General features: G+C 37.5%; 1 protein-coding gene across 1 annotated transcript in view; it reads right to left on the reverse strand.

Annotated features, from left to right (window-relative positions):
* The window catches only part of LOC136864785 (phospholipid-transporting ATPase VD), a 532,079-nt gene that overhangs the window by 69,704 nt on the left and 442,772 nt on the right, over positions 1 to 19,603 (reverse strand). The window contains exon 16 of the mRNA XM_067142172.2: positions 12,518 to 12,641. Coding sequence (XP_066998273.2) covers positions 12,518 to 12,641 — 124 coding nt within the window. The remainder of the gene's footprint in view (positions 1 to 12,517; positions 12,642 to 19,603) is intronic.

The following is a 19,603-nucleotide window of genomic DNA, read 5'->3' on the forward strand; positions in this document are numbered from 1 at the left end:
TTATCAAATTTCAATGACATGTCATTTTCACAAATACTATATCTCGTCTTCTCCACGCTCGTCGCACACCGCGGAACAATGGTTAGACGTTCACATTTCACACAATACTGATTTGTCTTTTGCGACGTAAAGCAAATATTTTAAAATAATCTTTTTTCAGCAGAACGGGGACGCAGTGCACATCACTTCCTAAGTGTCTTTGTTTACTAGTTCCTTTGGAACAGTCTTTCTCAAAATTCTTGAGGTTAACATTCGTAGTTCATTCGGAAGTTGACCATTGACGAAGTCTTTGATTGAGATAGGGTTCAATTAGTTGCCTGGCCAATGTTTTCAGAAATTCGAAGCAGGTGAAAGACGTGTAGTTCTTGAGTGATAATGAAAGAGTTCACCCCAATAATATTTGGGATGGTAAAGAAAATCGCGAGACGCCATCTGCAGGTCTTACTTGTGTTATGGATAACACTTCTGGTGAAGAATATCCACTCCCCCTTTGGTATTATGGCCATGTAGATTCTCTACTGAACTCTCTTCTTCTTCTTCTTCTTCTTCTTCTTCTTCTTCTTCTTCTTCTTCTTCTTCTTCTTCTTCTTCTTCTTCTTCTTCTTCTTCTTCTTCTTCTTCTTCTTCTTCTTCTTCTTCTTCTTCTTCATCATTTTTCTCATCTTCATCTAAATTGGTACTGTATCATGCTCAGAATAATAATCCGGATCATTTTAATACGCGAGATATCTGGCGCCACTTCCTTAGTCATCTTCCTCTAAAGCATTGCTTATGAAGTCTATGATCCTAGGATCAGACATTGGCTTACCAGTCCAAGATGTAGAAGCCTCACATTAACAAAAAAAGTACCAAAACAGACGCTTCAAATGAAATTAATAACACTTATCAAAACTTCCCTGTCAAAACAAACTTTGTAACGTAAATGGCATTGTGCGGTCTTAAACGGCACCATGCAGTATTTAAATAGAATCACCGAGATAACTACTGACTACTGAGCATTTTCATTCCGGCAGTGAGTTGGCCTTAAACTGAAGGAAAGGGCAGAGCAGTAATTTGGAGGGAGTTCTAAGTGTGTAAATTTTTCCTCGTTTCCTTAAAGATCCCACAACACCATTTGAGGGTTAAAGGAGATTCCAAATACCAATTTTCACATCTGGAACATTTTCAGTTTTAGAGATAAAAGTATCCTCATAAAAATAATTCAACTCTTTTTTTCCTTCTTTCACCCCTGCTAAGTGCCATTTCCGAAAACAAAAGATGTGTGTTTCTTAATTTTTAAAGGAGGTTCAAAATACTAACTTCCACGCCTGTAACATCTTCAGATTTGAGATATAAGTATCCTCATAGACAGAATTCAACTCCTTTTTCAATCCCTCCCCCCCCCCCCCTTGTGCCGTTATGTTGATTTCCTCCCCCAAAAATGCGCATTTCTTTATTTTTAATGGAGATTCCAAAAACCAATTTTCACGTCTGTAACATTTTTAGTTTTCTTAGATATAAGTATCCTCATGCAAACAATTCAACTAATTTTTCAATTCTTTCACCCCCCCCCCCCTCCCTTAAGAGGATTTTCCAAAAACAAAAAATATGTATTTCCTTATTTTTAAAGGAGACTCCAAATACCAATTTTCATGTTGGTAACATCTTCGGTTTTTTGAGATATCAGTATCCTAATAAAAAGAACTGAACTACCTTTTCAGTCCTTTTTACCCCCTGTAAGTAGTTTTCCAAAACAAAAAATAAATGTTTATTTTAAAAAAATACCAATTTTCACGTCTGTAACGTGTTAAGTTTCTGAGATATACTGTAGATATTGTCTTTTTTAAAATTCACCCCCTAGTGTCACTCCTGTTCACCCCCATTAATTGGATTTTCCAAAAACAGAAAAACAGAAAGGAGATTCTATGTGCCAATTTTTATGTCTGTAACATTTTCAGTTTTTGAGATATATGTATCCTCATAAACTGGATTCAACCCCTTTATCACTTATTTTTATCCCCCTTTATCGGATTTTCCGGAAACAAAAAAATACCTGTTTCTTTATTTTTAAAGAGATTCCAAATACCAATATTTACGTCTTTAAACTGTTAAGTTTTTGAGACATAGATATACTCATTTTAAAAATTCACCCCATTTTCAACCCCTTAGTGATGGAATATCCAAAAATCCTTCTTTAGTGACCACCTACACTATAATATAAATGTATCCCCAAAATTTCATTTCTATATATCCAGTAGATTTGGCTCGGCAATAATAAAGCAGTCAGTCAGTCAGTCAGTCAGTCAGTCAGTCAGTCAGTCAGTCAGTCAGGACATGCTATTTCATACATATAGATAATTACACTTCATCTTTGGGAGTGGCGACCCCATCGTAATAATAGCCTATATATGGTATGGTACTAGAAATCAACCTTGGGAAAGGCTAGGGTTTCCCCTCCTTAAAGTGACATGCAGTTCTCAGGATACTGGGGGAACTATGAGAAATGGGCAACCAGTAACCAACATTCAGACAGCAATAGTAAATCTTACGACCCTGACAGGAAAGGCAGAGGAAGTAGTAGATTTCATGGAGAAGGAGAAGGTGGAAATGATGGGGCTGAGTGAAGTGAAATAGAAAGGTAACAGAAGGAAGAAACTGAGGAACGGACACACATTATACTGGAGTGGTGGCCAAGAGGCAATAAATGGAGTGGGACTAATCATTTCAAAGTAATTGGGGGAGTATGTTGAAGTAGTAGAATGTGTTAGTGACAGAAAAATGAAGATTAGGTTATAGATGACAAATGAAGTGATGGACTTCATACAAGTGTATGCACCAAAGACGGGAAATAGGGAAGAAGATATTGAGGGATTCTAGGAGAAAGTAGAAAGAGAAATTTCACATGTGGAAGTAGTGATTATGGGAGATCTGAATGCACAGGTCGGAAACAAGAGAAAAGGAAAGGAAGAAGTCATTGGACCATATGGATATGGGAAAAAGAATCGAGAAGGAGAGAAACTAGTGGACTTCTGTGAAAGAAATGGTCTTTTAGTGGGGAATACATGGTTTTGAAAGAAAAACAGCAGGAAAATTATGAGATATGGGTGGGGTGACAGAATAACAAAATCAGTAATCGACTACTTTTTGGTGGAAAGGACTAATTGCAGGAAGTTGATGGATGTGACAGCTTTACCACGAGAAGCATTTGATGGGGACCATAGAGTTGTGATGGAAAAATTACAGTTGGGAAAAATGGAAAAACTAGAAGAGATAAGAGAAAACAAAATAAAAGTATGGAAATTAAAAGACAAAAATGTACAGGAAGATTTTCAGGAGAGATTGAAGCAACAAATCCCAGTTACTGAAGTGGAAAATGTAGAAGAGGAAAGGGCCAATTTTAAAAAGGCAGTTGTTAGTGCAGCAGAGTGCTTGTGGCAAAACATCTACAAGAGTGAAGGAAAAGGAGACACCATGGTGGAATGAGGAAGTGAGAAAAGTGGTGAAAGAAAAGAAGACAGCCTGGCGAGAATGGAACCGAGATCAAACAGAAGAAAGCAAAAGGAAGTTATCTCAACAGCAAACGGAGATGTAAGAAGGTGGTAGGAGAAGAAAAGAAAAAGAGTTGGGAAGAATTTACACAAAAAATGGAAATGGATGTAAGTGGCAGTAAAAGGATGCTGTATGGACTTATAAGAAGTAAGTGGACAGACAGAGTTACCACAAAGCTAGTGAAAAAGGAAGATGGAGAATTGTTAACACACCCAGAAGAGATAAAAAGAAGAAGGAAGGAGTATTTTGATAAGCTATTAAATATACACAACTGTACAGGGGAGATACAAGCAATACAGTGTGAGGACTCAACAACAGAGGATGATAACAATGCGGGAAGTGGAGGTAGCGGTACAAAAGATGAAAATGGGAAGTGCAACAGGGATGGATGAGATCAGTGTGGAAATGATAAAGGCTGCTGACCTGTTGGTATGCAATGGCTGTACTGCCTACTAAAGTGTATATGGAAACAAATGTGTACCAGAAGACTGAAAAAAAAAGGGATAACAATACCAGTGTTTAAGAAAGGGGACAAGAAAGTTTGCGGTAACTATAGAGGAATCACGCTTATATCGCAGGTAGTTAAAACACTGAAAAGGATATTGGAAAGAGGAATGAGAAGAAAGATTGAAGGCGAGTTACAAGAGGAACAATATGGCTTCAGGAATGGAAGATCTACAGTGGACCCAATCTTTAGCATGAGACAGCTGATGGAAAAGAACTGGGAATATGGAAAGGATCTGGTTATGACTTTCATCGATATAGAAAAGGCATATGATAGTGTCTCCAGAGAGAAGGTTTGGGAAACCATGGTTAAAAAGAGACTCGCAAGAGAAATGTTAGAAATGGTGCAATCAATGTTTAACAAATATGTTAGCAGAGTACTGGCCCCAGTTGGAAAGACAGAATGGTTTAGGAATAAGACTGGACTAAGACAGGGGAGTGTGCTGTCACCTCTTTTGTTTATTATGGTCATGGACAAAATAGTAAAGGAAACAAAGGAAGCCTATGGAGATAAAGAGATGAAGATACTGTTATTTGCAGATGATGATGTGATCTGTGGAAAGGACAGCAAAGAACTGCAACAACAACTAGATGTACTGAATGAAAAAATTGAGAAGTATGACATGAAAATCGGTACAGAGAAAAGCAAGACTATGGTGATGTCGAGAGGGAAAAGGCAAGGAAAGAACACTATGAAAATTGAGAGTCAAGAGTCTGGAAATTGTGGACAGCTTTAAATACCTAGGAAGTGAATTAATGCAAAAATGCTAGGGTGGACATGGAGATTAGCAGGAGGGTACAGCAGAGTAATGTATTCTATCAAAGTGTATGCAAACTTGTTTGGAGCAAAGAAGTACCGAGGAAAAGTAAAGAGATAATGTACAAAATGTGCTATGTACCCATACTGACGTATGCAGCTGAGACTGACTTTGACTAGCAGGCAAGAGAGTAGAATTCAAGCAAGTGAGATGAAATTCCTAAGAAGTATGATACGAAAGACAAGGAAAGATAGAGTGAGAAATGAAGACGTTAGGAAGGAAGTTGGGATAGGAAAGCTAAATGAGAGAGTTGAAAGAATAAACTAAAGTGGTCTGACATGTAAAGAGGATGGAGTAGAATAGAATTCCAAGACAGAGGCTGGAGGCAAAGTGCGAGGGCAAGAGGAAGACCTAGAACAAGGTGGATTGAATCAGTGAAGAGCGGCATAAGAAAACAAAATTTAGACTGGGACAAGATCGTGGAAGAGGAGTGGTGGAAGGAAAGAGGAAAATTGAAAAGTGCCATAAATACCGCAACCTGGCAGGAGCTGGATAAGGGAAAATGATGATGATGATGATGATGAGATAACTGCACTTCAATACGGAACAAAAATGAAATTTATGGCTTATAAAAACAATACAATCATAACGATTGTTTTACTCACCAATGTACTTAAATAATCTAGGACTATACATGTAAAATAAGAGTTTTGTCTGTACATGGCTCAGAATTTAAAAAGAATGGTATTTCTGTTTTGGTCATGTCCACAATAACTTTTCCGTAATTTCTGTCTGTCTGTATGTATATACGCACATCACGAAAAAACGGCTGAAGAGAATTTAAACAAAAATCAGCATGTAAAGTCGGGGAATGAGCCACTACAATCTAGGCTATAAGTCATTTTATTCACGCTGAGTGAAATGGTAATTTAGGGGAAGGCCTGAAATGTAATACTCAAATATTTACGTTATTAGTTGTCCTATTGATAAATACTACATAACTAGATGACCTATGGGGATTTCAGTAGGGAAAACCACTAAGACAGTCTTTCTGAAGATGTAAAAAGGCAGGGGGAGAGTAAGTGTCTGCCATTATAATGAAAACTCCCCAGCTTGATTGTGATTGATGGTAGGTAAGAGGGCCTACCATTACAATGACAATTTTCCAACCCAGTCTTCGCATAAGAAAAGTTTGGTGATTTCCCTGTCATGTTTTTAGGGTAATGTTAAGAACTATGCAATTTAATACAATCTTACTCACAATGTGTACACTACCTGACCTAGAAATCTGTATACAGTATACAATTCCTTAACAAAGCATGGGTATATCAGATAATAATAATAATAATAATAATAATAATAATAATAATAATAATAATAATAATAATAATAATAATAATGTTATTGATCTTACATCCCCGCTAACTACATTCATGATCTTTGGAGACACCAAACAAAACATACTATGCGTTAATGAAAAGAATGGAGATGACAAATGTACCAAATTAAACATTTGACAATAAAACACATTTAAAACACATTACCGCCACACCTGTAGATATCCATAAATGTGGCAAGCTTTCCTGTTATTTTTATTCTTTCTGTCATGGAACTTCTGGCACTATCCGGGCACTTGATAGCATACCTAACTTAAGAAAGCGGTCTCTCTTATCTCAATTACAGCTGTTTAGGTAAATCCTGATGTGATAGACCTAGAGAACAAGCATGAAATGTACACATAAATAAAGGTCTAGCTTTTAACAGTCGCAGTTATCCAAAGAATGCTTCCAGTCACTATGTGTTACTTTCGGAAGTACAACTCACAACATGTGCTAGTTATCAGCTGGTGGGTTGGCATGCTTTCTACAGCACGATTTTATTCGTCTGCAGCGTGGCATTGGATGGAAGTGAACCATGGATAATAACAAGCTCAGAAAGAAAGAGAATAAAAGCTTTAGAAATGTGGTGTTACAGAAGAATGCTGAAAGTGAGATGGGTAGATTGAATCAGGAAAGAAGAGATACTGAATCGAATTGATGAGAGGAGAACAATTTGGCAAAGAAGAGATAGAATGATAGGACACATTTTAAGACACCCAAGACTTGTTCGGTTGGTTTTTGAGGGAAGTGTAGGCAGTACGAATGGCAGAAGTAGACTGGGGGGGGGGGAGATGATGATGATGGTAATGCTTGTTGTTTAAAGGGACCCAACATCAAGGTCATTGAACCCCAATGGTACAAGACGAGACTAAATGTAATGAGAATTAAAATTCCAAAATTCATCCACTGACCAGAATTCAAAACATAATGAAGAATGAATGAATGAAAATGAATTAAAAATAATCAGCAGACCCAACTCACAATACTGAAAGTTAAAATAATTCCAAAATCCATCCAATGAGTAGAATTCATAAAGACCACGATGAACAATTATTATTCTTCATCATCATCATCATCCTCATCATCATCATCATTTCACATTATCCAGGTGTAGTCGGATAGGGGCAAATATGATTCCTCTTCACTTCCTTCGGTCTTTCCACCACTCCTCCAACACTGTGTCCCAGTCCAGGTTTCTTTCTTTAATACTGCATTGGATTATGAACTTAAAACAATCAGTGGATCTGAACCACAATACCGCACCTTCCCATAAAAAAATAAAAATAAAAAAAAAACCTTAAAACAATGGTATAAACTGAATAAGGGACTGCTTCCAAAGCAAATTCCTAAATGGATGATACATGTTGTCTAAAGGAGTCTAGAATCCATGTCACCGGCCCCTCATAATGGTACTAATCAATGGTAAAGTAGAACCATGGTGTTCCTCATGTAGCGGAACTAATCACAAGTTCAAATCAAATCAATCACTACTGATCTGCATTTAGGTTAGTCGCCCAGGTGGCAGATTCCCCATTTGTTGTGTTCCTAGCTTTTTATAAATCATTTCAAAGAAATTGGAAATTTACTGAACATCTTCCTTGGCAAATTATTCGAATCCTTAACTCCCCTTCCTATAAACAAATATTTTCCCCAATTTGTCTTCTTGAATTCCAACTTTATCTTCATTTTGTGATCTTTCCCATTTTAAAGACACCACTCAAACTTATTCGTCTACTAATGTCATTCCACGCCATCTCTCCACCGACTGCTTGGAACATACCATTACAAGTAACGAAAATCATTTTCTCTGCATTGAAAGAATCTTAACTTATAATAATATAAGAAATTTATTTTAACACTTTAGCGTCGACGTGTACATTTGCTTTTTTCGTGGTAAACTGCTGAAATGCGATATACGTTTTTCAGGTTGTTGTCGGCTACGGATGTTCGTAATTTCATTCGTAGATGATAATCAGAGACATAGTTCATGTTCAAATTTACTATTTTTGTGTCCCCCCATTGGGGTGACATACGGTTAACAGGTTGACTATGGAACAGAGAAAGCGCACGTCACCCCTACAGGGGTGACAGCCTTTTTACCTTTGTTGTTGTGGAACACTGTGCTCTGTGTTGTGAGCTGTTGATTTACGCGCATTTCAACGAGTTCCTTGTAATTTACAGTTTTGTGACAAGAATTTAATTCATGTTATGTGTTTCTGTGTTGAGTAAGCCATGATTACCGATGGAGAGATAGAAGAACAACTTGAAAAGGGTTCGAATGTTGAATCAAGAGATGTTAACATTTAGGATTTGCTATGTGATGCCACCTTTTCCAAGTCGGAATTCGACAGTAGTTTGTGTAGTGAGGACACTTGCAAAGATTCCGGTGCTGCATCGGGCAATGATTCAACCACATCACCAGCCAGTGACAATTACTGGGGAACATTCTCAGGTTTGCAGGAACATTGTATTTATTTACGCGTAGTCCCGGTTTACAATTTCATCTGAGTGCTAAATCTCAACCAGTATGTAAGAATAAAGCAATAATAAACTCCAATCCACATTATTTTCCTTGCCATTAATAATTGAATTCTGATGGTTGCGTATGTCCAGAGAAATTCCCCTGTCTGTTGTGCAATGCACAGCATGCTGAGAAAGGAATGGGCACTGCGCTGCACTCCATCAACACCTTACCTGAACAAGCAATGCATTACAACAGCGAATGGTAGCGCTAGTTTCGTGCGACAGCCTGAAGTTGAGAGGCCTGGACACACTACCGTGTCACCCCACGAGGGGTGACATACTATATTTTGTATGAGGGTCCGTCACCCCAGATGGGGTGACATCGTCTTCAAAGTGTTAACTCAACCTATTCAATACAATACAAGATATTAACATATTAGTTAAACATCGTTAAAAATAGTTGAGACATGTTTTGCCCCTACAATGTAAAATACGCGTACAGTAAATTGTAATTATATGTATTCTGCATTCATTCTCAATATTTGTATATACATTTTAAACTGTCATCGAACTTAGCATCAAATAAGACTAACTACCACTATTGTCAATACTGTACATATGACGGCCTTGATTTGAGTGAAAATTCACCAACATGTTCACTAGTGTAACATTTTTTAATCAATTTGATATTTTGTTAATGATAAGATCTTGTAAATGTTTTTAATGTATTCACTCATGCAACATATTTTTATAATTTCCAACCGGACGTCTGGTAGAATTTTGAGGTATTTGATATGACTGATGATGCCCCACAGAAGGGGCGAAACATGTCTCAACTATTTTTAACAATGTTTAACTAATATGTTAACATCTTGTACTGTATTGAATAGGTTGAGTTAAAATAAATTTCTTATATTATTATAAATTTACATACCACTTAGTCGAGCAACTCGTCTTCTTTCTCCCAACTCTTCCCAACCCAAACTTTGCAACATTTTTGTAACACTACTCTTTTGTAGGAAATCACCCAGAACAAATCGAGCTGCTTTTCTTTGGATTTTTTCCAGTTCTTGAATCAAGTAATCCGGTGAGGGTCCCATACACTGGAACCATACTCTGTTATATGCTCTCTCCTTTACATCTTTACTACAACCCCTAAACACCCTCATAACCATGTGCAGAGATCTGTACCCTTTATTTACAATTCCATTTGCATGATTATCCCAATGATGATCTTTCCTTATATTAACAAATAGGTATTTACATTGATCCCCATTAGGAACTTCACCCCATCATGGCAGTAATTGAAACTAAGAGGACTTTTCCTATTTGTGAAACTCACAACCTGACTTTTAACCCTGGTTTATCATCATACCATTGCCTGCTTTCCATCTCAAAACATTATCGAGGTCATTTTGCAGTTACTCACAATCTTGTAACTTATTTATTACTCTATACAGAATAACATCATCTGCAAAAACCCTTATCTCTGATTTCACTTCTTTCATTTATATATATAAGAAAACAGAGTGTCACTGTGTTTCTCACATAGTGGTACTAATCACAGGTAATGTACTACTCACAGGTAACACAAACCTATGGTGTTCCTCACATAATGGCACCACTCATAGGTAACACAGACCCAGGGTGTTCCTCACATAGTGCTACTAATCTTCGGCAACATAGACCCATGGCGTCACTTATATAGTGGTACTAATCACTGGCAACACCCAGACCCGTAGTGTTTCTCACATAATGGTACTAATCACAGGTAATGCCCAGACCTGAGGTGCTCCTCACGTAGTGGTACTAATCACAACAGGCAACGTAAACCCATGGCGTTCCGCACATAGTGGTACTAATCACAGTTCATGGTGTTCCTCACAGTGGTACTACTCGCAAGTAAAGTCGACCGATAGTGTTCCTCACGTAATGGTACTAACTACAAGTAGTCTCATGGTTTTTATTCCATCATCCCTTGGTCGCCTCTTACCGCAGGCAGGGAATACCATGGGTGTTTTTTTCATCTGTGTCCCCCACCCACAGAGGGTCACCAAGGTATGAATACGACAAACGCATTAGAATAGAAGTAGTAGTTCATAGAAATGAAAAGGTTAGCACATAACAGGGTGGCATGGAAGGCTGCATCTAACTAGCCTATAGACTGATGACCCAAACAACAACAATAAAATTGGAGGGGATATTTAGAGGCGAGGATGAGGGGAAAAGTGGAATGTGAAGCATGAAAGTACCAGGAAGGAGGTGGGGTTGTGTGTTATCGCGTCCGGAAATTATTTCCTACGGGAGAAGAGCCTGTACCTGCTACCCAATTTATGGTATAATATCTAGAATATCTAGACTGTGATTTCAGATAACCCTGCCACCACAGTGTTTGGCATCGAAATTCAACATCAAGCTGTTACTTTATCCCTTATAGGCCTCAAGATACATAAATCTTCTTTGAGGCTCAATTGCCATAGCTTCTATTATGAGGGCATCTCAATGAACCTCATCTGAAAATAGGGTGAGGTCCATTAGAATCCCAGTTGTATGCTGTGAATGATCGCATTATATTTCAGTTACCATACACAGTGGAGACGAGGAGCATAATATAAAATTTCCTCCTTCCTTGCCAATTAATACCATTTTGGTAGCTGGACAATATTCAGAAGAACAAGAAAATATTGTGTGATTACACTTAGAACAACATTTTAAAATAAAGTTAATCCACTTGCTACAGAAGAGCTAGTTTCCAACTATTTATTATCAAAGATCTAAGTGGTGGCACCTGTTGGAGAACTGCACAACTCCATTTAATTGTTGTTTTAAACATCCCAACATCAGCCATCAACCTTCAACTTCATTTTAGTGACTGATATCAATATTTCACAGGCAAATACTTTTTCTACAATCTTCAGATGCAAGGAGGCCCACTGGCCACTTGGGTGCTGAATGAGAATGACAGGAAGCCATAACCGAATGGACATATTTTCCAGCGTCAACTTAGTTAATGTAACTTTAAAGCTTTTCAGTCTGTCGAAAACAGTAATTATAATACATATAACACTATAGTATACCTGTAAAAAAAATGACACACTATTAAACAAAGAATGACATGTTTCATTCTACAAGAACATCCTCGGATTCTGTTAAATCACTTAAACCCCTTGACACAGACACCCAGACATTGTATAGACCTCCTTTCCTTCACATCCTGCCAACCTCCATTCATGATATAGACCCCCGTTGGCCTAAATTAATTTTCTTCTAGCTTGTAAAGTTTTAAACTTGTCGAGATGGAAATGGTATATCTTTGAAGGTGAAGGTGCGTGCGTGCCTTATATGTATGAATCAGCCCAAATCAGTGTGTGTTTTTTCTTTCTAAAGAGTTTTAAATATTCTGACCTCTTCCCATTTGAGAGCATATAGACTTAAATTTCTGCTGTATTCTAATGGATGGATGTAACACTACATGATGTTTCCTTATGTATATTGATAGCATTCATCACCATCTTTTCACCGATATGTATGTTGATATCATCTGGTGAGGATTCTCATAATTCTTTCAATGCCTTGAAACCTTTTACAACTATTAATTACTTGACTCACTGTCACTTTGAAATATGATATTGTGTGGCGCAGAAGCATGGCCCGGTGAAGTTTGAATGAAAGATAAGTTTATTTTAAGTTGTTGTTATGTAATTTATGTTTTAATTGAATTTTGCTGCTATTGGCCAACTATTTTAAGTAGGCACTGCTACCAGGATGTTTCTCAACTGCAATGTATTTATAAACAAAAATAATAATAATCACTAAGTTCAGAATTCTTCAAAGGCACAAAATTGTGGAAACTATAAAACAATACGCTACTTGGTATGTACTCACCGATTACAATTGGTGGCAACGATGTAAAGAGCAAGTTATAGAGCATCAGGTACATTTGGTCTATCATCACAGAACCCGAGAAGCCACAATAGAGTTGGTACCAGAAGATGAGAAAAACAAAAGTCTAAAAAAATAAAAAAATGCACAAAATAATTAAAACAAAGGGAAGACTATATAATACCAGCACAATGGATATTAGGAAGCTTAAACAACATATCATCTCTAAAGAAATTGACATATTACAAGAAGAGATGGACGATGAACATCGAACAATGTCTTTGTGAACTGCCAATCAACTCACAAATAAACATATTATAAATGCTCCATTTGCAAGCAGGGGTAAAAGTCAAAAAATACTGTTATTAAAAACATGTTCTGATACATGCATTCTTTTCCTTATTACAATTTATCTATAACTACATTAAACACTACAATTAAACTTGTTAACTATTTTTACCCAATTTCTAAATTGTAGTTTTTTTAAATGTATTTATTTCACTTTTGTCCTAGACTTTAAGAGGGCGGGTAGTCTAGGATAAACATATATCTTACACACACTAAGTTGCATTAGTGCTTACTTTTGTGCCACAATCCTCATAGAGTTTTCTTACAATTACAACATACATTATGAATGAATGAATGAATGAATGAATGAATGAATGAATGAATGAATGAATGAATGAATGAATGAACACTCTTTTTACCCAGTCATTAATAGCCACCAACTGAGGAGAGAGTAATCATTAATGAATGAGTGACTGAGTGAATGAATGCTCTCAGCCTACTGCTGCAGAACCCAGCAGTCAAAGAGAGAACATCAGGACATGAATACATGATGCATTAACATTATAAGACAGTGGTGAAGTCAGTTTAATTTCATACAATATTTATCACCACCATGTAATGGGTGTTAACACTGAACAAATCTTTAATCTTGCAAGTGTGGCATCAAAACAGGAGAGTACCACAGTGTATATGGCAACAATACATCCATTCAATGCTCGGAATATGAGGTAGAGTACCGTGGCCTATAATCTTTGTTTCTGGTGTTTGTACAGGGAACAATGAACAGAGTACAGAACATCCAGAATACAGCTTTGCTACTATTCATGCAATAACAAGGGAGATGTGCCATTTCAACAGGACAATATTCATCCATATTCTCTTGTGCAACCCAACATTCTCTCCAAAATTTTGTCAACTCCCCCGGCCAACATAATCACCAGACCTGTACGCTATTGAACATACAATGAGTGGCCAAAAGTCACGGGAAGGGATGTTCCATTAGAAAATGTGCCGTGTATGATCCCTGAGCATTGTGGCTAGTTGTGGCGTAGGTGAGCAGCCTGTCACAGACACCAGTGTCGTGAAGATGTCAACACGTCGTGAGTTAACCGACTTTGAAAGTGGGATGATCATCGGCGCACAGTGCATTGGTCATAACATTGCAGAGATTACACGCGCATTCGGGTTTCCAAGGTCAACAGTGTCGAGGGTGGATCTTCAATATCGCAGAGAGAATGTTGCCACCCACGTAAACCACCGTACGGGAAGAAAACAGGTGTTTAACGAACGGATCGTGTTGCCTCTGCAGAACCATACTGGACGCCCGACGGGCTACTGAGAGTCAGATCACCGCCTAGTTGCATGCTGAGAGTCAGAAACCCATTTCTACCAGGACTGTAAAGGAGGCAGCAGCACCGCATAGGCTTCACCAGCTGACGAACAACTCATGTCCCTTTGCTGACACCTCGACACAGAGCTCGACGTGCATGGGCCCACGAACACATCAGCAATGAACCATATAACAGTGGCAGCGTGTGGTATTGTCTGATGAATCCCAGCACCAGTTGTATCGAACTGATGGGCACGTGAGAGTGTGGCGTATGCCCCATGAAGCTATGGATCCTGCGTGTCAACAAGGTGGTGTCCAGATGGGAGGTGGCTCAGTTCTGGTCTGGATGGCGTTCTCATGGCTGCAATTAGGCCCCACTGTCTGGCTGCAGGGAGTGCTGACAGGTGCACGTTATGTGGATATTCTTTCAGACCATCTGCATCCCTTTTTGACCCTAGAGTACCCTGATGGAAACGCCATGTCACCGCTCTGTGGCAGGTGGTTGGAGGAGCACTCCAGTGAAGTTACGACCATGGATTGACCCTCCAGATCCCCCGATCTTAATACAATTGAGCATTTATGGGATGCTGTCATGGCTGGTGTACGCTCCATGAACCCCGCACCAACTACACAAGACCAATTGTGAGTAGCAGTGCAAGATGCGTGGGTCCAGATCCCTCAAGAACGATTCCAACACCTTGTAGGGTCAACGCCTCGCCGTATTGCAGCCAATTTGAGGGCTCGTGGAGGAGCAAGTCGTTATTAACATTACATGCAGAGTCTTCCCATGACTTTTGTCCATTCGGTGTATGTAGAACTAGGAGGAACTTCAACTGGCCTAGTCAGTGACAAACCTTGCCCAATGTATCACCAGGTTAGATGAACATGGAATTCCATTCCACAGGACGATAACTATAACCTCTACATTAATTTCCATGCAGGAATCTTCCAACACAAGGTTGAGTATGGCCTTGAGTGCAGAACTGAGTATGGTATTCAGAAAGTCATTCGGGATCTCTGGTGACAAGTTTGAAGGCTACTGGTGGCACTGTTGTCAACTTGAGCACATCAAAATGCGGAGTGATGATTCACATCAGTACTGAGAATGTGTGTGTAGAGTTTCATGACATTAGCTGCCAAAGCAAACTGACCGTTACTGGGAGGGCTACATAACAGCCCTTTCTGATGCTAAATATAGCTATTCTGCAATCCAAGGAATGTGCAAGAAGCATGATATCTTGATATCAAAGAACTGGATCAGTGTTGTATTGAATAAAACAGGCAAAGACCGACTGGGCTTCAATTCCAGAGGGGAAAACAACAGGCAAATCCATGACCAGCCACCACCTGTGCATCAGAAGTGGTGAGGAAAGTGAAGGCCCTCGTCTCAAGTGATAACCCTGCTCCCCAAAGCACTACTGCACATAAGTTAGGGATGTCTGTTTTAACAGTTAACACCATATTCAACAAGGAACTGCAATTAGGAAAGCAGCATAAGCGCAGAGTTCACAAGCTGTTGCCTTGTCACATTTCGGAACATCGCATTAATGCAAGAAAGCTGTATGAGAGCTATCTGGCAGGGGACAGATGAAAAAAATGTGGTGACATTAGATGAAGCATATGTGTACCTTAGTGACTGTAACAAACCCAACTCAATTTACTACCACCCTAGAGACAAAAAACAAACTTATAAAGAATGCCAAGAAAGTTTTTCAAGGGGTTTCATGATCACTGCTGGATATTGCTACTATGGCAAGTTAACCATTTGCCGTGCTGCTAATAATGTGAAGATGAACTCTACATACTATCAGCAAGAGGTTTTAACATCCATTTACAACACAGATATCCCAACACTGTATTGGGAGGGCAAAAAATCAGGTAGGGGTACATAAAGATAAAGCATCTAGCCACACCTCTCATTCGACTCGTCTGTTCTTAGAATAGAGAGGGAAACTGGAATCCGTGCAATTACTTTTACTGACATTCTGGTGAAGGTACCCAATGGGTCACCCATGGACTTCTGTGCATTTGTACTCCTAAAAAGGGCCTTAGGAAATAGATGTCTACGCACTATCAATGGCGTCTTGAAAACCTGTCAGGAGTGGGATAAGATAGACATGCTAGCTCTGCGAAAAAGTCTGCTGCAATAGAAATTACATTGTTGGCTATAGCTAGAAATGCTGGCTTTCCAATTGAGCATGATCATTGGTGGAGACATGGCTATTCATAAGCTAATTACCCTTCAAACATCGTCCCCATAGATCCCGAAAGACCTGTATACCACCAATAATGTATCTAAATAAGATTTCCATCTCCTTAAACAGGGACATCATTGTATTCTTCTTTTAATTTTCCATGTGATTATCGCACCACATAACAGCAAAGTACACAACAAAATTAAATATCTAACAATAATAACGAATACCGGATGTGGGAACGACTTTAAGATGCGTCAACCTTTCTACTAACGCAGAGGAAGGACCCCAAAGGGATATAAGATGAACACTTTTATTCTGTAGAGATACAATGGATAGGACATAGCACCAAGACATCTGCATCATGTTGGACAATTTAAAGAATGTAAAAGATCAACAAATTAGTGACCAACTGATATCCTTACTTTTATTAATCATTCTTGTTTTTCTCCACCCAGAAACCTATGAAACCCCAGAATACCCGAAGTCTCAGTGACTACATCTGATACGAGTCATTACACCTATAGACAGAAGCAACAGATCTACTGATGTCTTCATCAGCCCATGGTCCAATGTAACAACTGCTGGACATCCAAATGCAGTCTTAATTCACAACCTGTCCCTGGACAGGAAATGCCTTGAAACCTCTTATAATTCATAATTACTTGACTTATTACAAGTAATGAAAATCATTTTTGGTTCGTACTGAAAGTATTATATAATGTATATAAGAAAATACAGTATTTGTTATTTTACCATTTATTCAATACAATGCAGAATGTTAACATATGAGTTAAAACATTGTTGAAATATAATGAGACATGTTTCGCCTCTTCTTATTAGGCATCTTCAGTCAATATCAAAACCTTATTTTACCAGGTACCTGGTTAAAGATTATTCTAAAATGCATTGTAAAATGATGTATGTAGAATAAAATTTATAGTTCATATATAAAAATGTTTCTGAGATAATTAAAACTCTAATACAATGATAAATTTGTGCGTAGCTTCACTTAAAGAAGGAGGTGTCATTTGATTAGAGGTAACATGATTGATGGCTTGAAGCTGTAGTCAATGTTTGATATAGAAGGAAATTGACAAGTTAATACATAGTAGAAAAAGTATAAAATAGGTTCAATGTTGAGTATAAAATGGGAAGGAAAAGCATTCCAATTATTGAGCCAATGTAATGTCGTTATTCGACATTGGCGTGTATTACCCGAAACATTTATAAGAGATTAGTCAACAGTTCATAAAGTTTCTTTATAATTTAGCCTGGCTTTATGAACTGTTGACTGATCTCTTATAAATGTTTCGAGTAATACACGCCAACGTCAAATAATGACATTGGCTCAATAATTGGAATGCTATGTCTTGTAAAATGGATTAGAGGCATAGTTTTTAACAGTATTCATAAGTCATTCCCAATCAGGTACCTGATCTATTCCTAAGGTAAAAAATGGCTGATGATGCCTACTATTGATAGGCAAAACATGTACCATCCAATGTATTAATTTTATGTTAACATTTTGATAAGGACAAAGTCCTAATTTTTAAGATTGTATTGTATTGAATAGGTGGGAGAACAATAAGAACATACTAGTGTTATTTATACAAATACTTTCAATACGGACCCAAAAATGAATTTTATCACATGTAATAATAGTACTATCATAAACAGCCGAAATAGCCCGACATAAAAAACTTCACAATTCCTCGACAAAAATTTCTTAAAAAAACATTTTAAATTTGACAACAAACACTCTAAAAATTCAATAGAACTATGCGAAACCCTTAATAAATTTAATTTAAAACCTAATCACACAATGTGCTTCTTTGACGTCACCAGCATGTATTCAAACATCCCTGCAAAAAAAACTATAGAAATAATAAAAAATAATCTTTCCAAACACAGCACGTTAAGCTTAATAGAAATAGAAGAATTCATAAAATTATTAAATTTTGTCTTACAAAATAACTATTTCACTTTCAACAATAAGATATATAAACAGGAAAGCCTGGCCATGGGAGATCACATCTCAGGAATGCTTGCCAAAATTTATATGGACAACCTTGAAAACAACAAAATAATAAAAAACATCAATAGATTAAGTCTCTGGCTATGCTATGTTGATGACACGCTAGTAATAATTGACAAAAGTCTCAACAATAGTGAAAACTTACTATCATATTTAAACAACCAAGACAATAGTATTAAATTTACTAAAGAGGATGAGGACCACAACTCAATTAACTTTCTCGACATCACAATAACAAGAACTACTAGTACGTTTGATTTCCAAATTTATAGAAAACCCTCATTCACCCCCACAACCATTAAACAAAATCCCCTACATCCACAATCACACAAACAAGCTTCTTTTTACAGTCTGGTGTACAGAGCTCTAAGAATTCCCCTTTCAACCACCAATTTAAAAAAAGAAATAAATACAATAAAAGAAATAGTCAACTTCAATGGATATAATTTCACAATCATAAACAAACTAGTTAATAAAGTAAAATTAAAACTAACCACAAACCTCTCCCCAATAAAAAATAACAAATCAATTCACGCAACCTTTACCTACACCAATCCGAGCATACACCAAATAACTAACACCTTAAAAAAAACAAGAAATTAAAATAGCTTTTAAAAACCCAAAATTCAAACCAAAAAATGTTCTTCAACCACATTTTTTTTTTTTAAAAAGCACTTGTCCCAATAAATTTTCACACAATAAGTCAACAGTCCAACAACACCAAAAAACCAACCACTAACAATAATTGCAGCATAATTCAACAGCCCCAATTCAACCATCAAATCAATACAATATTCTTCAACAGCGTAAGTTTTACAATCAATGTTAAAATTTGTCATTTGGATGAAGAAAATAACAACAACTATTCAACAACCGTTTTTGAGATATCAACTAAATTACAAAACATTCCATTTGAAGCAATGAATATCATCACCCTCTTCGCATCAAATCACACCAACGTAGCGAGTGACGGCCCATTATTATTTCAGCAAACTCGCATGGTTGACTCACAAGAAATTAGTCCAACTACAAGCATCTGTTGAACACAATCTTGTGGGGCTAAATTATAAACAAACTTTATGAACTGTTGACTAATCTCTTATAAATGTTTCGAGTAATACACGCCAATGTCAAATAACGACATTGGCTCAATAAATGGAATGCTCTTCCTTCCCATTTTACACTCAACATTGAACCTATTTTATACTTTTTCTACTATGTATTAACACATTGGAGAC

The sequence above is a fragment of the Anabrus simplex genome, chromosome 2, assembly GCF_040414725.1.
Source record: "Anabrus simplex isolate iqAnaSimp1 chromosome 2, ASM4041472v1, whole genome shotgun sequence".
NCBI classification, from domain to species: Eukaryota; Metazoa; Arthropoda; class Insecta; order Orthoptera; family Tettigoniidae; genus Anabrus; species Anabrus simplex.